This window comes from Pyrus communis, chromosome 15, assembly GCF_041283825.1.
Source record: "Pyrus communis isolate YQ-2024b chromosome 15, ASM4128382v1, whole genome shotgun sequence".
Classification (NCBI taxonomy): domain Eukaryota; kingdom Viridiplantae; phylum Streptophyta; class Magnoliopsida; order Rosales; family Rosaceae; genus Pyrus; species Pyrus communis.
In genome coordinates, this window is record NC_142579.1 from 10,911,371 (window position 1) to 10,937,972 (window position 26,602).

Here is a 26,602-nt window from a genome sequence, read left to right on the forward strand (position 1 = left end):
ATACTACTTACAAGTGAAGCATAAGGTTTGTTCTTCATGGCTTCCACTTCGAAGTCCGTCACTGGACACTGAGCTAAAGAAAGTTTGTCTCGCTTAGCTATAGGGACATCTCCACTACCACAATTGGGCATGTTAAACCTTTTGAGTATCTTGTCAATGTAGTCCTTTGAAGGAACAATAGTGCCTCTGGATCGATCTCTCATGATTTCAGTCCCTAAAACGAAGTCTACCTCACCTAAATCCTTCATGTCAAAACTATTTGAAAGCATGCTCTTGGTTTCAGCAAAAAGTTGAACACTGTAACTTGCTAAGAGTATGTCATCAACGTACAATACCATAAAAATAAACCCTGATCTTGCTGACTTCAGATAAATACAATTGTCAATTTTGTTTTCACTAAAACCAAATGAAGTTACCACTTGATCAAACTTATTGTACCATTGCTAAAAGCTTGTTTAAGCCCATATATAGACTTGTTAATCTTGCATACAAAACCTTCATTCCCTCTTTCAATGAATCCTTGTGGTTGTTTCATGTAAATTGTTTCATCAAGACTACAATTCAAGAAGGCAGCCTTAACATCCATCTGATGCAGCTCAAGGTTAAAATAAGCTGTAAGGGCAATGATTATCTTAAAAGAATCCTTGGTTGAGACTAGTGAAAAGGTTTTTCTGTGTAATCTAAGTCTTCCTTCTGTGTAAATCCCTTGGCTACTAATCGAGCTTTGTGCCTTTCATTATTGCCCTTGGAATCTTTTTTGGTCTTAAAAACCCATTTATTCCCAATTGGTTTCATGTCACTGGCTCCTTCAATCAAACTCCAAACTGCATTTTGTGCCATTGAATTCAATTCTTCTTCCATTACAACATACCATAATGAGGCATGTGAACTATTCATAGCTTTAGTAAAGGTTGTGTGGTCATCATCATCACCAAAATCTTACTCCACTTCATTAAGATAAGTCACATAATCACTTGATAGTGCAGGTTTTCTTGTTTTCTATGATTTTCCTTAATTCGATGGTGGAAGGTACATGGATGAGCCTACAACTTTTTGGTTTGGAGTATGCTGTTGTGATGTAGAAGCTTCAATAATTAGGATAAGTGTAGTGTTCTGTGATGGCATTGGTTGATCAATGTTCTAAGCACTTCTTGAGATTGCTAAATAAATGAAATTTTAGAGAGAATGGTTGTTGACAAGGACAAATTTGTTGTGCCATTGTTACCAGATCGCTTCATTTCTTCAAATGCATAGCTTTTCTTTGAGTGAGAATGAAATAAACTATAATCCTCCACAAATTTTGCATTATTGGTCTTAGGAGTGGACACTAAAATCTAAAACCCTTGGATTTTTCAAGATAGCCTACAAATAACAACTTGTAGTTCTAAGATCCAACTTTCTATCCATTGAATTATATAACCATGCTTCACATATGCATCCCCAGCTGTGTAAATGTGCAAGACTTGGCCTTCTTCCTATCCATATTTCAAAGGGTATGGAAGTGACTGCTTTGCTTGGCATCTTATTGAGAATATATTTTGCAGTTTGCTTCACCCCACAAGAATTCTGGAGTTGTGATTGTGAAAGCATGCTTCTAACCATGTCTTTAAAGGTGCGGTTTCTTTTTTTAACAACACCATTTTGAGATGGTGTTCCTGGTGTTGTAAATTGTGCTATGTTCCCTTCTTGCTACAACAAAGCAAAGGGTCCCCTTTTGCTGTCCCATTTTTGGATACCTTCCAAAATATTCACCTCCCTTATCTGATCTTACTACTTTAATTTGTTTCCCAAGTTGTTTTTCCACTTCTAATTTATAAATTTTAAAATAATTTAGCACTTGAGATTTTTCAGAGATTAAATACAAATAAGTTTACCTAGAGTAGTCATCTATGAAGAGAACAAAGGTACAGTTCCCACAAATTATCCTTGTTGGAAATGGATCACAAGCATCTGTGTAAATGACTTCTAATAGACCTTGACTTCTAGTGGAACTAGTCTTTTTAATAGATGTAGTGGTTTTCCCTTCAAAATTTAAGTGCTGCAATAGTCCCATTTTCATTAATCTTAGCATTGTTTTCTTTGAGATGTGTCCTAATCTTTGATGTCATAACATGGAAGAATCATTATTAGTGACCAATCTCTTAGGAGCTAAGGTTTCCACATTGAGACATTCATGAAAATAAGAACATTGTAACTGCCAGAGATCTCCATTGAATGATGCATAACCAAGCAAATTTTCATACTTATTTTAAAGGAAAAAACGAATACAATTGTCATCACCAATGAAAGAAAAACCATCCCTTACAAACGTTGAAGCTAAAAGTAAGTACCTTCTTATGGAAGGTACATAAAGGATATTATTTAACACTAAAACATAACTAGAAGAGAGTTTTAACATGACTTGACCAACTGACTCAACATTGACTTTTTTTTCCATTTCCAACTTAGACATTGTAATGCTCCTTACTTTGGTCCTTCAGGTTTTGAAATCCCTTTCTTAATAAGCCAAGCTTTAAAAGCAGCACACTTCTTTCTCAAATGCTCAGTGGAACCACAATGAACACTTTTAATATCAACTTTGTCAATTCTAAGACCAGTGCTAGTGGAGGCAAGATTAGTTTTGACAGCTATGGTAGTAATGGAGCATGTTTCTTGGTGCCAAGATAAGAAGAACCTGACTTGGTTAATGCAGCTTTGATTATTTTGAAAGTGGTAGTTTTGGTTGGTTCAAAAGCTTTAGCCTTTCCTTTTCCATACTGCACTAGATTCACAACTTCATTATTGCTTTTCTTCATTCTCTCTTCCTCTTGATAGCAAATGGAAATCAACTCATTGATATCCCATGTCTCTTTTTGAGTATTGTAACTCACTTTGATTTGTTCATATTCATTTGGCAGAGAGTACAAAGCCAAATGAACAAGGAAGTCGTCTACAATAGCTACATCCATTGCATTAAGCTTGTTAGACAGATTGACAAGCTTAAGCAGATCCTTTGGACACTCCCTACACTACCAAACTTGCCATCGATCAAGTCTGTCAGTCTCAACGTTATCAGATCTTTTATATTTTTCTTCAATCTTGGCCATGTACTGCTTTGCTAAGTCACACTTTTGAATGCCACCCCTGATGTGTTCTTCCATTGAATTTTGCATGATCAGCAATAACATCTGATTAGCCCTTTCGCACATAGCAAAAATGTCTCTCTCAGAAGTTGGACTTGTGTCTGTTAATTCAGGTGGCTGAATTTGAGAGAATGCGATGATGAATTCCAACATGCCAAGATGCATCTCAATTTGCTGCTTCCATGTCATAAAATTACTTGCAGAGTTTGCCATAATGAACCAAAAGCAAGCAATCAAAAAGCTATCAATACTAAGGTTTGCAGTAATGAGTTTACTGCAGAAAAATGGTTAGGATGAAGGATGTGTTCTTCTCTTCTGTAGGGCTTGTGAGGCTCTACAATTGATAGGGATTGTATTTAATGAACTAGTGTTCGAGAAGAGTGACCATGCAGCAGTTTTGATCGCATAAAACCATAACTGCTCCACCCATCGTGGTTGCAATTATGTCACGATGAGGAGAGTTTGTAACCAACTCATCCTCTTGATTTTGTGCAGCTAGTGACTTCCCTTTTAGTGTTTTATCATGACTAAAACTTATTCTTGTATGTTTATTAAGAATGCATACTTAGTTTGCATGCAAGGATTTGATGCTAGAATATAAGGGAATTTCACCTAATCGTTATGAACTTATATTTGTAAGTAGTAAAAGTCACTAGCCATGATTGAGTTAAGTAAATTCTTGGCAGGAGTATCATGCTTTGCATAGTTACGAATGCTTTGTCAAAGCTTATGATTTTCACATAACTTAATGATCTTTGAGATGTATCTCTATCATGCTTTTCATAGTTAGGGAACTTGAGAAGAATAATTTGGTTGCGTCGTTGAGTCCAATTCAATGAACTTAGGAAAATCTGAGAGTTAATTAGTATTGTTCACAGTTAATTTGGGGCATTGTCATTCATGGTTTATAGGAAGAATAACTAGAAATCGATTTGTATGCATATGATTCATGTGTGGAGAAGAATCCTTGAACTATCCTTTCATCCATATTTCATTCACAACTTAATTTACTTGCTGCCTTTTACTTTTGTTTAAATTAAATTCGTCCGAAATCCCCTCAGTCACTGTTTTGTTGTTAGTTTGACTTAGTTTTCAATTTTATAAGTTTAATTTGTGTTGGTTAGCAGCCGCCCTTCTAATCCTCGGAATAAAACGATCCCTACTTACTCATACTATGATTGCATAATTTATAGGGTTTAATTTGTGTGTTAGTTTATACCACATCAATGATTGGTATTTTAAATATATAGAAATAGAGAATCATTGTAAATGGAACACCTAAGATATTTAACATTGTTTTCTTTTCCATGTAATTTTTCTCATGTTTAACATCTTCTTTTGTTTATACAATTTGTGTTGGTTAGCAGCCCTTCTAATCTCCGGAATAGAACGATCCCTACTTACTCATACTATGATTGCATAATTTATAGGGTTTAATTTGTGTGTTGGTTTCTACCAAATCAATTATTGGTATTTTAAATATACAGAAATAGAGAATAATTGTAAATGGAACACCTAAGATATTTAACATTGTTTTCTTTTCCATGTAATTTTTCTCATGTTTTAACATCTTCTTTTGTTTATGCATTTGATTCATGCTTTTTTTATTAGTGTTAACTTTGGGTTGCATTTGTAAAAATTTAGTTTTGTTGTTGATGTTGTACATTTAACAATTAATACTTCGTTTGGAATTTGGTTGTTTCTTTAATTTCATGATCACTCATTCTCACAACTTAATCTAAAATGTTCTGCATGTATAAGATTTGTGTTCATCGAGGTGATTTCAGACGGATTTCAAGCAGGGCTGCAGAGATTTGATTCAAATTGGTGGATTTGGGTAAGAAATCTTGATATTTCTTTTTAGTTTTAAGAGCTGAAGTGGTCATGCATATCCTCTTTTTTTTTGTGAGATATAAGAGATTAATAAAAATTTTGTTTATCACTCTGTGTTTGCAGATTTAATTTGGTTTTGCGTGTTTGTGGTTTTTGAAATTATAGTTTGTTTTTGGGATTGGAATTTCAGATTTTACGGTTTAAGTTGATTTCGTATTGGTATGTTGTCGGAAATTCCGATATTTCTGTGTTGGAATTAAAAGAACTATGCATGCTAAAGTTTTACATGGGTGTCAGAAAATTTTATATAATTTTTTTTTACGGGAATTAACTTGACTTAAGTATGGGTGGTTTTGGATTTGAAATTTTAAAGGGAAAATAGAAATTACAAGAACACAACCAGTACAATATAGCTCTATGAATATATACACACACACATTGAGTTATCTAACAAAATATGAAAATAATTATATCATTATAGTCAACCCTGTAAAAACACAATCAGTTCGAATAATCAACGAATAACTAACTATGGAATTCTCCTTTTGTGTTTGTTTGATTTTCTTTGTTTCACTGTGTTTTGCAGCTCATGAAATTCTCTTCCAAAGTTAGATTCTTAATCAATAAGCAAGTGGAGGACAAACTTTCTAAATTACAAGTTAGTTATCTATTTTTGAAATTTCTGTGCAAAGTAATTCATAAATATATGATGCTATTTGACAGTTCTTATTGTTAAGATTGTATTGTGCTCACTGTTTATTTGCTTAGCTTAATTATAAATTAGGGGCAGTTAGAAATTGAAAATTTTATTCATGCACGTTTTTTCCTTTCTTCCTAGCTATCAATTTGTTGTCTGGGGTTTCAATTTCGTTCATCTTAGCGTCCTTCTCTTTATTTAATTTGGTTTCATTTTTTAAATAGGCTACCATTTTTGCCATTGTACTGTTTGTGCAGAATAGGTATCTCATTACAAGGAACTCAAATCCAACAGAACATTTACTACTCTCAAAACCATTTTGTTAACTCCAAGCTCAAGTCGATCCTTAATTTTGATCTACTTTTTATTTCTTTATACCTAGGTGGTTTATATGATTTTTTTATTTTATTTTTTATCTTGGTATAGATTCTGTTATTTCATAGTTTTGGATGATGTTGGATTGAAAAGCTTTTCTATAAAACTTATAGTTATTTAAAGTGTTTTATCCGCTCTTACATTTACTCTCATAAATTATACCTGATTTGTTAATCTCTTACCAAAATAAGCAAATTATTTTGTAAATTTGTTCTTATTCTAGCAGTGTATTCTTATTTTTTCAGCAGTGTAAATCCATTCATGTACAAAACTTATTCCATATCTCTTAACATTCCCTTTTTTTTTTTTTTTTTTCTTCCAATGACACAAACTTGTCTACAGCTGCTGCTCCGAGAATAAACATTTGGTACTGTACTGAACAATATTCTCATCCATTGTACAAACAAGAACAATGTTCCTTCATATTTTATGCGTCTAAATAGCCCATCATAACATCAATTCCCCATTTTTTTGTGTCTATAAACAATCTCATCTTTTGAAATGTTTTATCTGCAAGTGGCAGTGCCAATGAAAAACTAGGATATTTATCAATGGGAAATAGCAGGCTGACCATTTTTGTATGTAAATAGCAAGACATTTGACAATGTTCTTTGTATAAATTGTATAAATTTAGACATTACTCTCGCTCTGCAGTCTCCATTTTAATTTCTTTATTTTTGAATATGTGTGTGTTTGTGTTTACAAAATAATTTAATGTTGAATTTTCGATCCGCAACAACTTGCTAGGAAAATTTTCTAGTAGCCTTCTACATATGAAAAACATGTCGAGTTATCGACTAATACTAGTCCACATAAAATGAGGAGTTTGGTCTGCACATTGACCCATCGCCTACCATTCTTGACCACGCGTTACGCAAACCCCCAAAAACTCTATTCGTTTCACCGACGACACGTTAATCTGTTCTAAATTACTCGGAATAACATTCGAACTCGGGTGTAAATTGACTTAATCCGTTATTAAACATCCAACTGTCCCAACACCACAAGTATCGGAAATCACAGGAAATGAAGATGAGTAACGCCTTCCCATATTCCCTAGTCTTCCTCCTATTCATAATCTCCACCACCTCCACCTCCACCTCCACCTCCTCCTCCTCCTCCTCCTCCTCTTCATGTCCCATAGATTTCAGCTACGTTGACACTCTACCGTGGGACCATTCAGTGTGCATAGACCCCCTCGGAAAATCCTGCTGCCAAACCCTCCTAAGCTTCCTAGGCATAGGCCTTGCCCAACACCTCAGAGAAACCTCACTCTTCCAACTCCCCAACTCAAACTCCTTATCCTCCTGCCTCTTGCATCTGCAGACCAAACTTGAATCCCTCGCGCTTGCATCTCGAGTCCCCATGTGCTTTAACTCAACACAGTTTGTGGGCAGCCCTTCTCATTGTGCCGGGATAATAACAGTCCAGGACTGGATAGCGAGGGTCGGGCTACTGACCCCCCTGAACACCGCCTGCAAAGGAGACTTAGAGGGACTGACAGAATGTCAATCTTGTGTTGAGGCCGGCAAGTTGGTGAATGAGCAGTTGCATGGTCTCGACCCAAATGGCAAGAAATGCTTTGCCTTCACTGTGTTGTATGCTGCTGGGATTGTTAACCAGTTGGGGCCGAGTGATCGCGGAACGGCTACTTGCATTCTCGGGTTGCCTCTTTATGGCTCCGCACGCGAAAAGGAGATGAATGAGATGAGCGGGAAGAGTTTGATGATATGGGGTTTTGGGGTGTCGGGTGCTGTCATTGGTGTTTTGGTTTCCGTTGGGATTATAGTTCTGTACAAGAGATGGGATAAGAAGGAGAAGCAAAATGCACTTCATGAGGATTATGTGACTACTTTCAGAGCAAACTATCTGCCCAATTTAGGAGCAAAATGGTTTGCCGTATCCGAGCTTGAAAGAGCCACTGGTGGATTTGCTCAAAAGAACATGATTGGGCAAGGTGGATATGGGGTTGTGTACAAGGGAACACTTTCTGATGGGAGTTTTGTTGCGGTGAAGCATGTTGTTGATTTGGACTCGAAAGGAGATGAAGATTTTTTGAATGAGGTTGAAATCATAAGTAAAATAAGGCACCGGCATCTTCTTTCACTTCGAGGCTGTTGTGTAACAAGTGATGATTTGAAAGGCAAAAGAAGGTTCTTGGTTTATGATCTTATGCCGAATGGGAATCTCAGTGATCAATTGAGCAGCAAGGAGAGATTAAATTGGCCTCAACGAAAGAACATAATCCTAGATGTGGCAAAAGGCCTTGCTTACTTGCATTATGGGATCAAGCCTGCCATTTATCACAGAGACATAAAAGCCGCAAACATACTCTTGGATTCGGAAATGAAGGCGAAAGTTGCGGACTTTGGATTGGCAAAACAAAGTTCGGAGGGACAATCTCAGGTCACCACAAGGGTTGCTGGCACGCGTGGCTATTTGGCACCAGAATATGCCCTATATGGACAGCTGACGGAGAAGAGTGATGTCTATAGCTTCGGCATTGTGATTCTTGAAATCATGAGTGGAAGGAAAGTACTGGACTCACCAAATTCTGATCCAAGTTCTTCGTTCATTTTGATCTCAGATTGGGCATGGATGGTTCTGAAATCAGGGAATGTGGATGAAATTTTTGATGAGGCAATAAGGGAGGGTGGACCAAAGGGTGTGATGGAGAGGTTTGTTCTTGTTGGACTTCTTTGTGCTCATGTTATGGTCGCTTTTCGGCCTACAATTTCTGAGGCCCTCAAGATGTTGGAGGGTGATATTGATATTCCCAAATTACCAGACAGACCAATGCCACTTGGTAATGAGTCACGTAAAACTTCTTTTGGGTTTTCTAGGTTCTTGCCAAGTGAAAGATCAAGATGGGAACTTCTAACAAATGAGTAGAGGACTAGGAGTTTGACTCTAACAAATTCCTCAAGTACTCACTGCTCATGGCCGGTGAAAACTATTTTGCATCTCTAGAGGGTCTGTAGTAGCTAGGGCTCAGATGGTTTTGGCCAGCTATGTCGGTTCCCAATCAGGTTTAGCTCTCCTTTATCTTGTGTTACTGTGTTTTGTATTTCTCAGAATGGTTGAATGCTTCAGCCTCTGTAAATAACTGAGGAATGTTCATATTCTTTCTCACTCGTACACAATGAATATATACAAATACAAACATTAACATCTTGATCTGAATCCTTTGTTGATTGCTAATTTGGTGTTTAAAGGGACTTGGAATGACCGATATGATCAGTGTCATGTTTGCGCTTTAATTTTGAGGTCATATTGGAAATAAAGGAAATATGCAGATTTTTCATGATAATCTCCGGTTGCCTTTAGTTCCTAGGAAGACTATTTAGGGTTGCCTTTAATTTTGTGGCACATAGGCATGAAGCTTATGGAGCCTATAAGCTGAAACCGTTAGAGAGTTCAAACTCGTCTTTGTTGTATAAGCGAAATGTTGATGGTTCGAGAAGAAGTGTTTCAAGTAGAATGGGGGATGGTAATTCCAGGTTCAAATGTGAGAGCTGCTTGAAAAGTAACAGATTAGTCTATATCCAAAAAGTGGGGGATCTGGAGGCGAAGTGAACTTTCAGTCCGATTGGTCAGGACGAGCTGAGGAAGTGAAATTCATGAATTTTAGCCGTTGCAGCAGTGCGGTCAGATGTTGCAGGCAGTACATGTCCTCCACACCTGAGCGCCAACCTCTTACAACATAAGCAGCTACTGCATAACAGTGCAACTTCTCATGCTTCTACTCGTGCAACGTGTATTTTTAAGAAGCAAAAGTACGTTGCATCTTTCGGTTTTAAAGCGATTGCGTTGGATTAGTTAAAAAGGCATCATTTACTGAACTGCCATTGGTCATTGCTACATGGTTTTGGCATTTAACTGAATGCGTACTGCGATGTGACGAAGTTGTTTGGTTTTGTACGACAGTACAGAGTACTGTTAGATTACTAGTAGTATACTAGTATTGCTTATATGGTTATACATATATGGATCTACAAATGTAATTAATCTAATCAAAATAAGAAAATGTTTAATTACTAGTAGTATACTCGTATTGTTAGTCATTTTAATTTTGCGTTGTTTGTGGTACAAGGAACTATTTGGACTGCATGTTCATACATAATCACTGCTGTGGTTGGATCTTGGGCCATGGCTCAGCTAGGATGGATTGCTGGTCCTGTTGTGATGGTCATGCTCTCCATCGCCACTTCTCGTTTCCTGCTATCGGGATCCCGTCACTGGGAAGAGAAACTGCACCTACTCGGATGCTGTTCGATCCCACCTTGGTGAATTTTGCGTAATACTTTGATTGTTTTGGACATATGAAACATTTTCCTCCTTTTCTCCAAAGGTCTTTATCCCCATTTTGTTTGTGTTAATTTGAATTTCTCAGGTAAACTTGGGGTCAAAATGTGTGGCTTTATTCAGCAATTGACCCTTTTTGGAGCTACTATTGGCTATACTGTAACAGCCTCTATAAGCCTGGTGTAATACTCGAGTGTCTAAACTCAATTAAGAAATTGATAATTTTTTATCACATAATATTTTCTGGGTTAATGAGTTTCGTGTTGATTAAACAGGGCAATAAAGAGGTCTAATTGCTTCCACAATAGTGGTGGAAAAGATCCATGTCATACCAGCTACTATCCCTATCTGCTAGCATTTGGAATCTCAGAAATTATATTGTCTCAAATTCCAAACTTCGATAAGTTGTCTTGGCTCTCCATTGTTGCTGCAGTCATGTCCTTCACTTACTCAGGAATTGGACTAGCCCCCGGAGTTGCTAAAGTCGCTGGTACACATAGTTTTCTCTATTACTGCTATGTTGAATGGAGAAATGTTCTCGCCGTCACCAGGTGACCAAGAAATGCATGGTCACTCATTTTTAAATTTGATATCAATAGTTGAGATTAATACATTAAAATCGCCTCCATTTATTCTCCCTGCTTGATATCAAATTCAAAGGTGAGTTACCGTAAATTCTAGGTCGACACGAGACTCAAATGTCAAACAATGCCTTAAAATTTGAACTTGGTTTTGAGGATTTAAATGGTTCTTGTAAATTTAGTTCAGTCTTGTTTTTTGTGGATATACCAGAAAATCGAAAAATCAAGGGAAGTATGACTGGAATGAGTATTGGGGTTGTGACTCCTGCCCAGAAGATGTGGAGGACCTTCCATGCACTTTTGTAACACAGCTTTTGCGTACTCTTACTCAATCATCCTCATTGAAATTCAGGTTTATATCTTCTTCAAATTAAATTATCAATGTTTAAACTTTTCGTGATGATTTCGTGTAATTAATCCAACCATATAAATGTAACGGGACACAGTTAAATCCCCACCACTTGAAATGAAGACAATGAAGGCCACTCGATTTAGTTTGGCAGTGACATCCATTTTCTACATTCTATGTGGCTGCACGGGCCACGCTGCTTTCGGAGGCATGGCTCCCGGAAACCTCCTCACTGACAAAGGCTTATCTAACCCATTTTGGCTCATCGACATAGCCAATGCCGCCATTGTGATCCACCTTGTTGGTGCATACCAAGTTTTCGCCCAACCCATTTTCGCATTAGTCGAAAAAACAGCAGCAAAAAGTTTCCCAAACAGCCAGTTCATCACAAAAGACATCAAAATACCAATCCCGGGTTTTGGTTCCTACAACCTTAGCCTCTCCAAATTGGTGTGGATGACCTTTTTTGTGATTCTAACCACAGTGATCTCCATGATTCTCCCGTTCTTTAACGATGTGGTTGGATTTCTCGGGGCTCTAGGGTATTGGCCACTCACAGTTTACTTCCCTGTGGAGATGTACATTGCTCAAAAGAAGATAGCAGGGTGGAGCATGAGATGGATTTGCCTCCAAATCCTGAGTCTTTTCGTCCTTGCAGTTGCTCTATCTGCTGCAGCTGGTTCAGTTATTGGTGTGGTTCATGATCTCAAGGTCTACAGACCCTTGAAAACCAACAAATAATATATTTTCCAATTCAAAACACAACTTGTAGAACCCTAATTGTGTTCACTGCAATGGATGTTGAAAGTTTGAAAAAAAATTTGAGTGAGATTATCATCTTTCTGGAAAATTGATGGAAAAAGAAAACAATTCCGTTTCGGATTGCTTCCATATATAGTAGAGAAGGAGCAAGGATTTTTCTGTTAAAGTGACTACCGAAACTGCTGTGTGTATTCCAGGACGGCACAACTCCGCTGGATCTGGGTTTATGTTATGGCAAAAGCTTCAAGTCCTATGACCTCACCAAGCTACTGAAGACGGTGGGAATGGACAGAGAGTTTTAGAATATACGGTTGATTGCCTGTTTTCAATATGTGGAGCTACTACGTTCCGACCCTCCTTCACATGGATGAAATATTTGTGGACGGAGATGGAGATGTTGGATGCAGAGTACTCATGGGCATATATGCATTTCAGTATATTGATTGACGGATGGGGGAGGGATCCGAACTCGCCTAAGGCGAGGGAGGTGTTTAGAGAAATGATTGATGTGGGTTGTAATCCTGATATAGTAACTTATGGTATCGTGGTTGATGTTCTTTGCAAGGCAGGGAGGGTGAAGATGGTGTTGATGCATTCTTGAAGATGGAAGGAATGGAATCAGGGCTAATGTGGTTGTGTACAATGCGTTGATCGACGCTTTTTGTAAGGCTAACAAGTTAAAGAACGTCAAGTCTGGAAGTGCATGAAGTTGAAGCAGTTTGTACTGAGCATGCACACGTCAAAGTATTGGTGAACTTTCATGCAGCTTTTGCTGTCTGTTGTTGAGAAACTAGATGGTCTTAGGGTTTCACACAATTGCACAATTGCACAACTGTGAGATGATTAAACCATCCCTACTGAAAAGTGAAAAACACATGCTTGTCTGAAATTTTTTTGTTGACAACATGCAGACAGAAGAGGCATAAAGCAGATAAGTAACTAAGCAAGGAAGTGATGGTAGGTGGATGATCCTGTAACAAGCAGCCAAGCAACAGATAACATCTTTCGGGTTTGTAAGGTTGAAAAATATCTGAAACATATTAAAATGATACTCCTTTTTGCTCTCTCTCTAAATTATACCTCATTAGGAAAGTAAACAACAAAATTCCAGAACAGCAGACCATCATATCCTAAACCGTAGAATTCCGCTCAGTACCTTTTCGTTTTAGATTCACTTTTGGTTAGCATTATCCCTGAAAGCTTGTTGACCTCATAGAGTAAGCAGGCGGAAAACAAGAAACTGCATGGTCAAATTGGATCGTTAGCATTGTCGTCAATATACATCTCCAAGACAACTTAACGGCATGTCCAAGAGTCTAGACACTCAAAAAAGCTGTGCAGTCAATCATATGGCATGTTGGCTTCTGTGTCAAATATTTTGAATTCAAATCCCCCCTCTTCCTATTTTCTTTTTTTGAAAATGCACTCAGGATCAGGAGTACAAGACGCACGAATATTTTTCACAGAATACTTGATTACATGCACTTACCATGTTGTGATGCAAACTCGATGCACAGTGCCAGCAGCAATAAGAGCAATTACTTCCGCTATAATGACTGCAAACAGGAAAAATAAATAATTTTGGTGAATACATTCTGATTAGAAACTCGAGCACTGAGATTCACGCACAGATACACTTCTCAGAAGCTACTACAAATAAATTAAATAGAAATAACGCAAAGATTGAGTTTGAAAACTTTTATACTCATACGTGCTACGCTTGCACAACCAACTGAAGCGAGGTCAGATTATTTATGAGCCTTACAACGAAAATCATTTACAAAACTTCAACATGAAACATTTTGAGTCTTGCAAGAAACTTTCATGCAGCTTTATGTTTCATCCATCTCCTTTTTCCTTCCTCACAACGAAAGCCAAACACTAGAAAATTGGTATAATAGGTTACTAGAATAAAAGAGTTGCATTATCGCTGTAATTTTGTTTCCAATTTTCCCAAACACTAGAAAATCCTTTTTCTTTTTCCTTCGTCCTACAAACTTCAAAGAAATACGTATTAAGTGTTGGGTTTTCCAGCCTATGATGAGTTGTCCTAAGTGTATTAGGATTTATAGTGTTAGAAAATTAACTTGTTTTTCCAATTGGAGTGGTTTTCCTAATTGGTCTTGGTTTCTCAATTGGAGAAGGATTCATAACTAAATTCCAATTAGGATGAGTATTCCTTATTGAAGATGACCTTAATTATGTCTGCATAAAGGGACTACTGCACTAGTTTTGAATTGAAGCAAAACAATAAGTTGTATGCCACTCAAGTAGTCGCGAGAGAAAAGAAAAGAGATAAGAGCGTATTTCTTGTTCTTGTTCTTGTTCTTTCAGGTTTTATATTGTCAAGTACTAATCCTAGAGGCTTGGAAACCTAGAGATGTTATGGAGCAAGCCATTATGAGAGTTGACAAATAGGTTACCAAGATGCAGAAACCTAGGTTGTGTACAAAGTTCTGTGTGTCCCCGGTGGCTCATTTACGTTAAAAATTCAATGTGTTTCAACAACTTTAGATATGTTGTCAAATCCAACAAACTGCAAGCATGAATCTTCCTTGACATGTATAGAATTTCAGAAGATTCCAGTTCACACCGACTCTCAAAGAATTAAATAAATAAAAAAGAAATTAACAGACACTCACCCGCACCCCAGCCAGTCCTTACACCACTTGTTTCTTGGAAATTGCCAATGAACTGCAATAGCAGAAACCAACGCCGATAAGTATAACTGTATAAACTTGACATATAAGAGAACAAATCATACAATCTCTTTGAAACGATGAGGTTTAGAACTTACGGTGAGCAGCGCAAGAAATAGGAGAGAACTAATGAAACCCCCAAGAATGGTAAACAACTCCGTTGATGCTAACTTCCCTCTGTACATTTGTTGAAGTGATAGAATCACAGTAAACAGAAGGATGGAATACAGCATCGAACTGCCCGGCCCCGCCATGGCCTCCTAGCTGACCACATGAAACAATATCAACAACAAAAACCCCAGAAATGCTCAATTGCAGAAATATAAGTAAATAAATGAAAAAAAAAATTCACATAATTCAAAAAAAAGGGAAAAAGGGTTTGCAACCCACCAGATCTCTTTGCTTTGTATACTTAAAGATCAAATCTTTACCGTTAAAATCGAACAAAATTACTGAATTTTCGATCCCAAAACAATAATTTGAGTACAGATTTCTAAAGTATGTCAGAATTTCCGATGTGATCCACCAGAAGTTTGAAAAAAAATAAATAAATAAATAATCAATGCTCATTTGGGCGCGAATTAAATTTTCTCGGCAACCAAACAGAAAACGTACCTCGCACCTCCTTACAAAGCGTAGCTACTGCTGAGCTCTTTAGATCCCCCTTCCGTCACGACGCGAACAGCAAACTCGAGTTTCAGCGAGTGCGGAGAGAGAGATTATATATGTGTGAAGGGTAGTTTCGATAATATGACAAAACTAAGAGGAATAAAAGGTCCAACAAAAAGAAAAATCCAAACGTGTTATAAAATCTCGAAACGATGTCGTTTGGCTTGTGAAGGAGACATGGAGTCGATGGAGTCGCCGGAGTTGCCGGAGTGTCCGGTGTGTTTGCAGAACTACGACAGCGAGTCCACAATTCCGCGCGTACTCGCGTGCGGCCACTCGGCGTGCGAGGCCTGCTTGGTCAGGCTGCCCGAGCGGTACCCCGAGACGATTCGCTGCCCGGCGTGCACCCAACTCGTCAAGTACCCTCCGCAGGGACCCACAGCTCTGCCCAAGAACATCGACCTCCTCTCTTTCTCCCTCTCACTAAACCCTAACCCTAATTCTGGTATTTCCCAAACACCCCATAAACAATCGGCCGATGGAGTTGGTAGTTTCTTGCCGTGCATTTGGTCCGACGAGTTTTACGTCACGTGGAAGGACTGGGTGCTTCCAAGCGACGCCGTTTCGGTGGAAACCGAGGTTGATGATGGAACGAGAGATGAGCCTTGTACTGTGTTGAAAGGAAGAACTGGTTCTGGTTTCGGGTCGGGTCGGGTTTGGTTTAGAGAGGACGAGAGTGTCAGCCTTTTTCGGGTCGGTTCGTTACCGGGTTCGGATAGTTCTGGGTTTGAATTCAGTTACACTGCAAGGGTTTTGAAGTGTTTGAGTGGAATGAGAGAGGAAGAGAGGAACGAAATGGGATTGCTGCTGAGAGTTTCTGTGAGGCATTGTAGGAGAGTGTGTAAAGTTTATGGCTTTTGGGGAAATTTGGAAGATGGGTTTCTGTATTTGGGGTGTGAGAGGCGAAATCGGAGTTTTTCGGGGAAGTTGGGAGCTGGGGAGGATGGTTTTACTAAAGATGGGTTGCCTGCATTTGCAATGATTGCTATGGAGGTGTGTGAGGTGGTGTCTGGTTTGAATTCAGAGGGGTTTGTTGCTGGATGTTTTGGTTTTTCGTGCTTTAGTTTCGATGATTTTGGTCACGTTGAGGTGGATTTGAATGAGGTGTTAGTGACAGGAAGGAAGGTATGGAGAAGTGTTGTAGATTCTGTTTCTGGTCGAATAGGAACTGAATCAACTGATGCTGAAGTATTGAAATTGGCATTTTGGAATTTGTTTAAAGATGGTGATTTTGTTAGCCCGGAGGTGTTGATTGAGCTGTTGCAGAAACAGGGCGTTGCAGTAGAATGTGATAGCTCGAGATATCCGGTTGGATGTGGCTCGGATGTTTGGTCATTAGCCTGTGTGTTTCTAAGATTGCTACTTGGAAAAGAGTTTGATGAAGAGCTTGTGAAGAATTGTGGAATCTCTTTTTTTGACCATGTAACTTATGTAAGCTGGATTGAAAGAGTCCGTGCTTTGATCGAAGGGAGATTGGGTCAGGAATATGCATCCCTAAGGGAAAACCTCTGCCAATGTTTGAATTATGATCCAGCAAGTCGCCCACTTGTGATGGACCTGATGAAATGCATCAGGGAACTGATTATTAAGCCTCAATGTGATATCATGGCCAGTTTGGAGGGGGTGATTAAGGAAGATAGTGGAAGCTTTTGCTTGATTCTGGGGCAACTCTGTGGGACACGCAAGGAAATATTAGAAACACCAAAAGAAAATGGACTGCAAGGAAGTGAAATCAGTGGAGGATCAGATTTTGATCAAGTTGGGGATGAGAGGGCTGACAGTGATTTTTTTAATGGCCTAGCAGGGGGAAAGGTCAAGTTTAAAGTTCTGCAGGGTCATCGTGATGCTATTACAGGGTTAGCTGTTGGAGGTATAATCATTACACAATACTTTTTAGGTAGCACATCTCATGCTGTTTCGGTTAAGCAGTGTTTATGCTGCAGTAGTCTGCCCATTTTGTTTATTAGGTTCTAAGAATTCCAACAGACGGCTGAAACTAATAGAAGCGTTCCTTTTTTGGGCGACACAAGGTGAGGGAAATATCAACCAGTTAGGTGGAGGGGGCGTTGTTCGATTAGGGAAGAAAGAATTTGTGGATATGACTTGTAAAACGAAGAATGATGGAAGGGCAGGTTTGAGACTAAAATGTTCAATAAACTGATCAAACAATTAAATTTTAACGAAAGCAAACAAAATGTGTGTGTGCGTGTATATATCTTTTTATCTGAAAAACATCTTAAGATGATTAAACAAGCCTAAAGCATCTTAGAACTTACGTTAAGATGTGTTGAGTGATTTGTGTGAAACAACAAACATCCCCTCAGTTTGGCATCTTCCTTTTCCAATGGTGCTTAACTCTCGGACAGCCAAGGGAAGAATATGTAAACTGAACATTTGTCATACTCAGTGCATACTTTTTTCTATACATCAAGTATGTGAAATTTAATATGGATTTTACTTCTTTTTGTAGGGGACTTTCTATTTAGCTCCTCATTCGATAAAACTATCCATGTATGGTCGTTGCAGGTACAGACTGAAATGGTTGTCTTTTTTGGAGTTAGTTTTTTCATGTAATTAATTGTGTGTGTGTGCGCGTGCGCTTGAGAGCGCATGGATGAGTGTGTTAGCATTTTACCTTCACTGTTGCTAATAATAATTTTGTTTGAAATGCACAAACATGAGTGCCTGCTACCACATCTTCCATATAATTTCTTCTTATGTCGTAACTTATAAATGCAGCTTTGTTTCTATTAATCTGTTTATTGCATGCTTGATATCATAAATGATTTGACGAGCGGGCACTGTTGATTATGTTGTCTGTGTGCTTCCTAATATTCACACAAGAAGCCAACCTTTTGGAGTTTGGCCTCTTAGAGTATAAGTTGGACTTCATATAGTTTGAATTTGGTGATTTATATCAATTTAATTTTCTCCATGTTTCCCTTTCGCTAAGTTTTGTCGGTGCAACTTTCATGTAGGACTTCTCTCATGTACATACATTTAAGGGCCATGAACATACCATCAAGGCTCTAATTTATGTAGATGAAGAGCAACCCTTGTGCATTAGTGGTGACAGTGGAGGTGGTATATTTGTCTGGGGCACATGTACCCCTCTCCAGCAAGAGCCTTTAAAGACATTCCACGAGGATAAAGATTGGCGCTTTAGTGGCATTCATGCCTTGGCCTGCCGAAATGGATATGTCTATACTGGCAGTGGAGATAGAACAGTAAAGGCATGGTCAGTGCGGGTGAGGGGTTTGCATTATTTATGTTGTCTGTTATTTTCTACTGGCATGCATCTCTTTTTTATGTGGAAGAAACTCTCTTTTGAAAAAATTCAGGATGGCACCTTGTCATGCACTATGTCTGGTCATAGATCAGTAGTTTCAACGCTTGCAGTTTGTGATGGTGTTCTTTATAGCGGTAGTTGGGATGGAACCATCAGATTATGGAGTCTTAGCGATCACAGTCCTTTGACAGTACTAGGCGAAGACACATCAGGAACCGTGGCATCTGTCTTATCTCTTGCTGTTGACAGGCACATGCTTATTGCAACTCATGACAATGGATGTGTAAAGGTGTTCTTTTTACCCCTATTCTTACTTGATCCGGTCTACAATTATGTGTTCATTTGGGCATTTATAGATCGCATCTCAAGTTAGTCTTTTGATATCCTGCCACGTATAGTTAAGATGACTCCTGCTGTATGGGGTAAATTCCATGCTGAGGATGAACATACATGAATCCATTCAGGACCCTAAAACTAGTTAAGGTTATATACTAAGTTTTGTCCCTAAGGTTTTGATCGCCGTAGCATTCAAGTTTTCAAGTTGGCATTGTAGAATGGACTATCAACCCGACCATTGTCATTCTGATCAACTTTTCTTTTAAATTGCCTTTTCTTTTTCGGATCTCTTCAGGTCTGGAGGAATGATGTGTTCATGAAATCCATTAAAATGCACAACGGTGCAGTATTTGCTTCTGGCATGGAGGGAAAATGGCTTTTCACGGGAGGGTTGGATAAAACTGTCAATGTACAGGTACATGTGCAAAATATGGTTTCGTCCTATTTTATTTTATTTCCAGTATTTTTATGTGATGAAGCTGGTTTGCTATGTTATCAAACTTTTGAACTCATGCAAATTCATTTGCGTGTTACAGGAATTGTCTGGCGACGAGTTTCAAATAGATTCGAGACTTATTGGATCCATCCCCTGTGATTCTGTCATAACAACTTTGTTAGGTTGGCAAGGAAAGCTTTTTGTTGGATGTGCTAATAGGAATATCGTGGTATGTTTCATATTTTTCCATTGCGGTAACCAGTTACACAATATGCTCTCTTCTTTTCACTTCTTTTTCAACGATGATTTTGTTCCATTCCCTTTTTATTTATGACACGGTAAATTGGATATCTTAATTTGGTTGCTACAGGTATCTTACTATGGTAAATGACCAACCATGGGTATGCTGTTGTGCTGGGTTTGTTTTCGTCTGTGGAAAGCTTAGCCATAGCCAATGCCAAGTGCTTGTTGAGCCAGGAAATCTAACACCAGATTTGTGTATCCTCGATGGTACGAAGTTTAAAGTCCCACTCAGAGAGTGGCATGGAGTCATAGACAAGCATCGTGCTACTGGGAATGTTTGCTGCTTTGCACCCTAGCAGTCCAGCAGATACACAATTTCGTGTAGAGCGTGACACAAGATATTTGTCAAAATGTTGGTCATATAAATACGATACAAGAGTTCACGACAGAGAAACATTTGATACAAATATGATTATTTATGTATAGTTTTCTGATAAGAAGAAATGATGATTGTATATACTAATACAAGTCGTAACGATGCGTGTTTTGCCTGAAGTATTGCACCTTGCTTACATACATGATTAAACGATGGACATGTAAGAAATTCCTAACGTCCCGTTAAGAGTTAGGGCTGGGTCGACATCCAAAAGAACCGTGCAAACCGGTCAAACTGAACCAGTTTGGTGGTTTTGTATATCAGTTCAATTTGAGACTGAATTGATATTCTATACTATACTGAACTAATTTAAATCGTAGTGAGGAGATTCGAATATAATTATATAAGGCAGCATGTGCGCTGATAGGAGCATATTTAGGCGACTTACTTAGCTTGTTTTCGTGCATTTATATTGTTAATTCCTAGTTGTTTTAGTAGTTTAAGCTATTTTCGTGTGTTTTTAGGTTCATATGGCTAAGGAAGCAAAAAGATGCATTTTGGAGCAAAATTGGGCTTGGAATGGATAGCATATGCTTGGAGCCAAATTGTTGGACGAATTTGAAGGCCTTGTATGCACTTTGGACATAAAACAAAGGGCCTAGCCCAATCAAACAATCCTTTGAGCCATGCAAAACCTCTAGCCCAATCAAACAATCCATCAAAGCCATGCAAAACCACCATCCACACACACTTCACACAAACCACAACCCTTAACCGTACCTTCCCATTGCATTTCCAGCATTCCACTTCATCATTACACCACATTCTCCCTCTTTAATCCACATGCATTCATCATCATTCACTCTAGTTTTAATTCACATGCAAACACATTCATTCTCCAACATTGCACATGCACTTTGCCTTTCATCATTGCACCACAAATCAACCACATTCACACATCACCCATTCACCCTTTGCCGTGCATCACTCCCATTCTTTAATCCAATTCAGCCATTTAATCATTCAACCATGCTTTCCCATTTCATTACTCATTGCACATGCATTCACACCCCTTTAATCCACATGCTTTCACAACCTAATTCACATGCACATTCAATCAAACACAATCAATGCCGTGAGTTCCCCCCCTAACATTTCTAGCTTTTCTTCATCTTTGCAGCCACACTTCCACATGCATTCCCTATTTTCCTAGCTGTTTTTCCATCATTATTTCATCCACATGCAATCTCAATCATAACAGCCACATTCACTCTTAAACAATCATCCACATATTCTCCCATTCCCCCTATAAAAACCCATGCATTCATACACAAAAACACACTCTTCCATTTCAGAAAATCATCCATTCACACACACAAACTCCCTTTTGTGCCGTGCCTTCCCCATCAATCCATTCTTCCATCTCCAACCACTCCCCACTCCATTCCACATACACCTAAAGCCCTAAACATCTCCTTAGACCTTGTGCCACAACGAAGAGGAAGAGAAGAGTGCCTAAACGTTCATACAATTTAAGTTTGAGTTGTTGGAATGTTTAGGTGTTTCTTTGATTTCAAAGTTATGAGGAACTAAACCCCCTTTAGCTAGGGGGTGATTCGAAACTATGTTTATATTTGCAATATGAATTGATTAACTTTCGTTGGAATTTCATAAGTTGTGGATTCAATTTGTTTAACCGTTTGATTGATAACTTATTTATGAATGTTTATTAAGAATGCGCGCTTAATTTTCATGCATAAATATGACGCTAGAATATAAGTGAATTTCACCTAATCGTTATGAACTTATATTCACAAGTAGTGGAGGTTGCTTATAAACAATCGCGTTAAATGAATTCTTGGCACTAGTTTCATGCTCATCATAGTAACGAATGCCTCGTCAACACTTATAGTTTTCATAATGCTTAATGATCTTTGATTGTATCTTTATTGTGCTTTTCACGTAAAGGACTTTTGGAGAATGTGGTGAATTGCGTTGCGCTAACCCATCCAATTCATTAACTTAAGGAGAACTTGACGGTTAATTTAAGCGGACCTAATTAACCCGGGGTGTGGAGTTTCATAACTTATCGAAAGACCAACTGAAAATCAATCTTGTATGCAAGTGTAACATGTGTGGAGAAGAACCCCTTGGCTATTCCATCATCCATATTTTCATCACATTCATATTTACATTTTGCCCTTAATTATATTCTGTCCATTTAATTTAATATCGTCCAAACACATTTCCCCCATATTTCGTTGAGTCTTAATCATTCGTATTTGTTTTATTTTTGTGTCTTTAAGCATTTGGAGTCATAAACACTTCCAAATTCGTCTAAATCAAGTTCTAGTTTCTGTTTAAGTCAATTTGATTGTTTTAGGCAGTTGAATATTTCAAAGTTATTCTGAGTCATAGTAGTCTTGTTAAGAGTCTTTACATTTAGTTTTTGTGTTTTCAAGTCAATTCAAAATAGATTAGCACCCCTAGTTAATCCCCGGTTAGAACGATCCCTACTTACATCATTACTACAATTGTCACAAATAGGGTTTAATTTGTGTGCGTATAAATCACGCATCAAATTTTGGCGCCGTTGCCGGGGATTGGCAAAGTTGCTAATCCCTTGTCTTGAGTCTTGTTTAAATTGTTTAGTTTCTGTTTTGTTTTAATTTTTTTTTTTTTTTTGCACCGTGTGTATGTGTTTTTGTGCCGTGTGTGGCAACTTGTTTTCTTACTTGTGCCAAGTCTGTTAACACAAATAGGGTTTAATATGTGTTACTTATCTTGTTTACTTTTGTGTGTAGGTACTAGTTTATGACCCGTAGCTCACAACCTGTTCGTGAGCATATCTCCGACTTTGACGGTGATTTCGAGAGGACTTTGAGAAGGAACAAGAAATTGCAAGAGTCTAATCCTCCTAGTCCCGAACCTGAAGTAGAAGAGGAAGCCACGGATTGGGTTAAAGAGGAAGTACCAACCATGGCCGTGGACAATCGAACCATTAAAGAGCTTTCTGCCTCAGGTTTGGCCAATGCAGCCCCTCTTTGCATTCAATACCCCGCGGCTGCCCAAGGCAAGACCAATGAATTCGAATTGAAGTCAAGCTTGTTGCACCACATTTCGAAGTACCATGGGCTTTCCATGGAAGATCCCAACAAGCATTTCAAGGAGTTCGAGGTTGTTTGTTCGAGCATGACACCCATAAATGTCGATGGGAACATTCTGATAATGAAGGCTTTTCCATTCTCTCTTGTGGAAAAGGCTAAGGATTGGCTTTATGAATTGGCACCCGGGACCGTTACTTCTTGGGAGAGCATGAAGAGAGCCTTCTTGGAGAAGTTCTTCCCTACTTCAAAAGTCATTCTCTTGAGGAAGAAAATTAGCGGAATCCAACAAAGTCAAAGAGAATCTTTTCCGGCATACTACGAGCGTTTTAAAGCCCTTGTTGCGTCATGTCCTCAACATCAAATGAAGGAGGAGCTTCTCCTTCAATACTTCTATGAGGGCCTTCTTCCCATTGAAAGGAAAATGCTCGATGCTTCGGCGGGAGGTGCATTGGTGGACAAAACACCTATGGCAGCCAAGACCCTAATTGCAAACCGTGCTCTAAATGCACAACAATATGAAGGACTTGGGCAAAGGGACCCCCCACGGCAACACTTGAATGAGGTAAGTTCTCAATCCGATATTCAATCTCAGTTAGCTAATCTTACTTCTATTATGTCTCAGATGGCCGAAGGAATGAAGATACAAGGACTGATTGTATGTGGCGTATGTTCTATTCAAGGTCATCATTCGGAAAAGTGCCCTCAATTGATTGAGAATGGTGGGTGGGAGAGTGCAAACGCCATTGGATTTCCAAGCCAAAATCAACCAAGGAATGATCCATATTCCAATACATACAATCCGGGTTGGAGAGACCATCCAAACTTCAAGTGGAGGGAGCCTCAACAACCTCACCAACAAGGAGGTTTTAGACAACAACCCCCGGGGTTCTACACCAAGCCATTCGGCCCCAATCCAAACCAAGCACAACCTGCCCAAAACAATCAAGGTACGTCGTTGGAAAATGAAACACTTCTTAAATTACTTACCAATTTGTCTCAGGGGCAAGAGAATCAAACCAAAGCCATGCAAAACCAAGACAAAAGGGTGGATCACTTGGAGAAACAAATTGGGCAGATTGCGGAGTTTGTAGGACAATTCCGAGACAAAGGCAAGCTCCCTAGCTCAACCATTGTCAATCCAAAGGGAGGGTTCGAATCTGCCAAGGCAATCATGTTGAGAAGTGGTAAGGAGGTCGGAACCACCTCAAGGCCATCCAAAACAAGTCAAGAAGAGGACATGTTGCTGCAAGAAGAGGAGGAACAAGCAAAGAAGGCCACGGCAAGGATGAAAGAAACTTTGCCGCAACCCCCTATTGTGCCAAAACCGTCCAACACGCCTAAGGTAAGTCCAAATTCGACTTTGTCAAGTTCTATTCCACTAAACGTGCCCTTTCCTGGCAGGTTTAGGCAAACAAAGAAGGAGGAGCATGAGAAGGACATTCTTGAGACGTTTAGGAAAGTTCAAGTCAATATCCCGCTCCTAGATGCCATAAAGCAAGTGCCCAAATACGCTAAGTTCTTGAAGGAATTGTGCACTACAAGGAAGAGGGCGTCACATAAAGAGGTAGTAAGGGTAAGTGAGAACGTTTCCGCTGTTTTACAAAGAAAGTTACCACCAAAGTGCAAAGATCCAGGTAGCTTTACAATCCCTTGTATTATTGGTCAAACTAAGTTCGAACATGCTATGTTAGACTTAGGAGCTTCAATTAACGTCATGCCATACTCTATTTATGCTTCAATGAACCTTGGTGAATTGAAAAATGATGGTGTGATTATTCAGTTGGCCGATAGATCTAATGCCTATCCAAAGGGCGTATTGGAAGATGTCTTAGTGCAGGTGAATAATTTGATCTTCCCGGCGGATTTCTATGTCCTTGAAATGGAGGAAACCACCCATGCTCCATCCTTGCCGATTCTTCTTGGGAGGCCATTCATGAAGACGGCCCGAACTAAGATAGACGTGTTTAAAGGCTCTTTAACAATGGAATTTGATGGGGAAGTCATTGATTTCAATCTTTCTGAAAGTATTAAATTTCCTAAGGACGATCATTCTTGTTTTTCTATTGATATAATTGATGATTTGGCGCAGGAATTTCTCGATTCTTTGGAGAGGGATACACTTGAAACAACAATTGCACAAGGAATTGGGCAAAAATCTGGTTTTTCCGTGCCTAGAAGTGAAGATGAGGCCGAGATGGTCGCTGCACTTGAGTCATTGCCACAACACTTTGGTAAGCCTTCTAACCCAATTTCAATTTCAGTTTCCACTAATAAGTTGTTACCCTCAGTGATTCAGGCACCCGTACTTGAGCTTAAACCGTTGCCCGATCATTTAAAGTACGTCTTCTTGGGAGACAACGAGACATTGCCCGTCATTGTCTCCTCATCACTCACGGCCATAGAGGAGGAGAAGTTGATCCGAGTGTTGAAAGAGCACAAGACGGCCATTGGATGGACTTTGGCCGATATTAGGGGAATTAGCCCGACTACGTGCATGCATCGCATACTTCTAGAGGAGGGGGCTAAACCAACTCGAGAGGCTCAGCGCCGTCTCAACCCTCCAATGATGGAAGTTGTGAAAAAGGAGATTATCAAACTTCTTGATTGTGGAGTGATTTATCCGATCTCTGATAGTCGTTGGGTGTCACCAGTGCAATGTGTTCCAAAGAAGTCCGGAGTGACAGTGGTGAATGATAGGAGCATATTCATGCGACTTAAATGGCTTGTTCTCGTACATTTACGTTATGTTTCTTTAGTTAGTTTAGTCCTTTATGCTTCTTTTGTGTGTTTTCAGGATAATAAGACGTGTTTGACGAAAGGATGCATTGTGGAGTGTTTTGGAGCACTATTGGGCTAAGGATGGATAGCTTATGCTTGGAGCCCAAGTGTTGGATGAAATTGAAGGCCTTGTAATCACTTGAGGACATAAAACAATGGCCCTAACCCAATTACATTCACCTTGCCTTGGGCTTAACACAAACACCATTCCTTGCCATGCAAGGGGGAGCAATTTGGGTCCATTTCATGTACTTAAACCCTAGCCCAATCCACAATCACTTCAAAGCCATGCAAAACCTTTCAACACCCTTTAATCATTCCCCTTTAAGTTATGATTTTATTTCCTAACCCTACATGCATTATTTATTAGCATCTTCACATGCATTCACACCTCTTTAATCCACATGCATTCATCATCATTCACTCTAGTTTTAATTCACTCCCCACTCCATCTCATTTCATACACAACACACCACAAACACATCCCTTTCTCTCTTAGCCGTGAGTCTCCCTTAGAATCCAAAAACCATCTTTCCATTTCCATCACTCCTCACTCCATTCCACACTTCCATTCCCCCAAACCAACTATCCTTAGACCTTATGCAACAACAACGAGGAAGATAAGAGGGCCTAAACGTTCATACA

At 39.0% G+C, this 26,602-nt stretch overlaps 3 protein-coding genes and 2 pseudogenes across 5 annotated transcripts; 4 read left to right on the forward strand and 1 right to left on the reverse strand.

The window, feature by feature from the left end:
• The first annotated feature begins 6,982 nt into the window (after positions 1-6,982).
• Positions 6,983-9,201, forward strand: LOC137743715 (putative receptor-like protein kinase At1g11050). Its single transcript, XM_068483664.2, has one exon. It carries the CDS (start codon positions 7,054-7,056, stop codon positions 8,917-8,919), a length of 1,866 nt encoding a protein of 621 aa, XP_068339765.2. The 5' UTR covers positions 6,983-7,053; the 3' UTR covers positions 8,920-9,201.
• A 271-nt stretch (positions 9,202-9,472) lies between these two features.
• Positions 9,473-10,956, forward strand: LOC137725823 (amino acid permease 2-like; annotated as a pseudogene). The gene is made up of 4 exons (XR_015956123.1): positions 9,473-9,517; positions 10,072-10,313; positions 10,421-10,514; positions 10,608-10,956. The product of XR_015956123.1 is annotated as an amino acid permease 2-like (transcript).
• Positions 10,957-11,250: 294 nt separating this feature from the next.
• LOC148690517 (amino acid permease 3 pseudogene) lies at positions 11,251-12,131 on the forward strand (annotated as a pseudogene).
• An 845-nt stretch (positions 12,132-12,976) lies between these two features.
• On the reverse strand, positions 12,977-15,454 carry LOC137743726 (keratinocyte-associated-like protein). The gene is made up of 5 exons (XM_068483674.2): positions 15,339-15,454; positions 14,822-14,987; positions 14,667-14,718; positions 13,514-13,580; positions 12,977-13,264 (listed from the first exon to the last, which is right to left on the reverse strand). The coding sequence occupies exons 2-5, from the start codon at positions 14,975-14,977 to the stop codon at positions 13,174-13,176; spliced, it is 366 nt and encodes a 121-aa protein (XP_068339775.1). The 5' UTR covers positions 14,978-14,987; positions 15,339-15,454; the 3' UTR covers positions 12,977-13,173.
• Positions 15,455-15,569: 115 nt separating this feature from the next.
• Positions 15,570-20,251, forward strand: LOC148690518 (zinc ion binding protein). Of its 2 annotated transcripts, none has more exons than XR_015957023.1 (7): positions 15,570-17,262; positions 17,863-17,918; positions 18,371-18,630; positions 18,734-18,970; positions 19,313-19,432; positions 19,554-19,682; positions 19,824-20,251. XR_015957023.1 is itself a non-coding variant. In XM_068483642.2 (7 exons), exons 1-7 carry the CDS (start codon positions 15,570-15,572, stop codon positions 19,842-19,844), a joined length of 2,526 nt encoding a protein of 841 aa, XP_068339743.2. In that variant the 3' UTR covers positions 19,845-20,251. The 2 variants fall into 2 exon arrangements, 1 of the variants encoding a protein (XP_068339743.2); XM_068483642.2 differs by having other exon boundaries at positions 18,371-18,640.
• Positions 20,252-26,602: the final 6,351 nt, after the last annotated feature.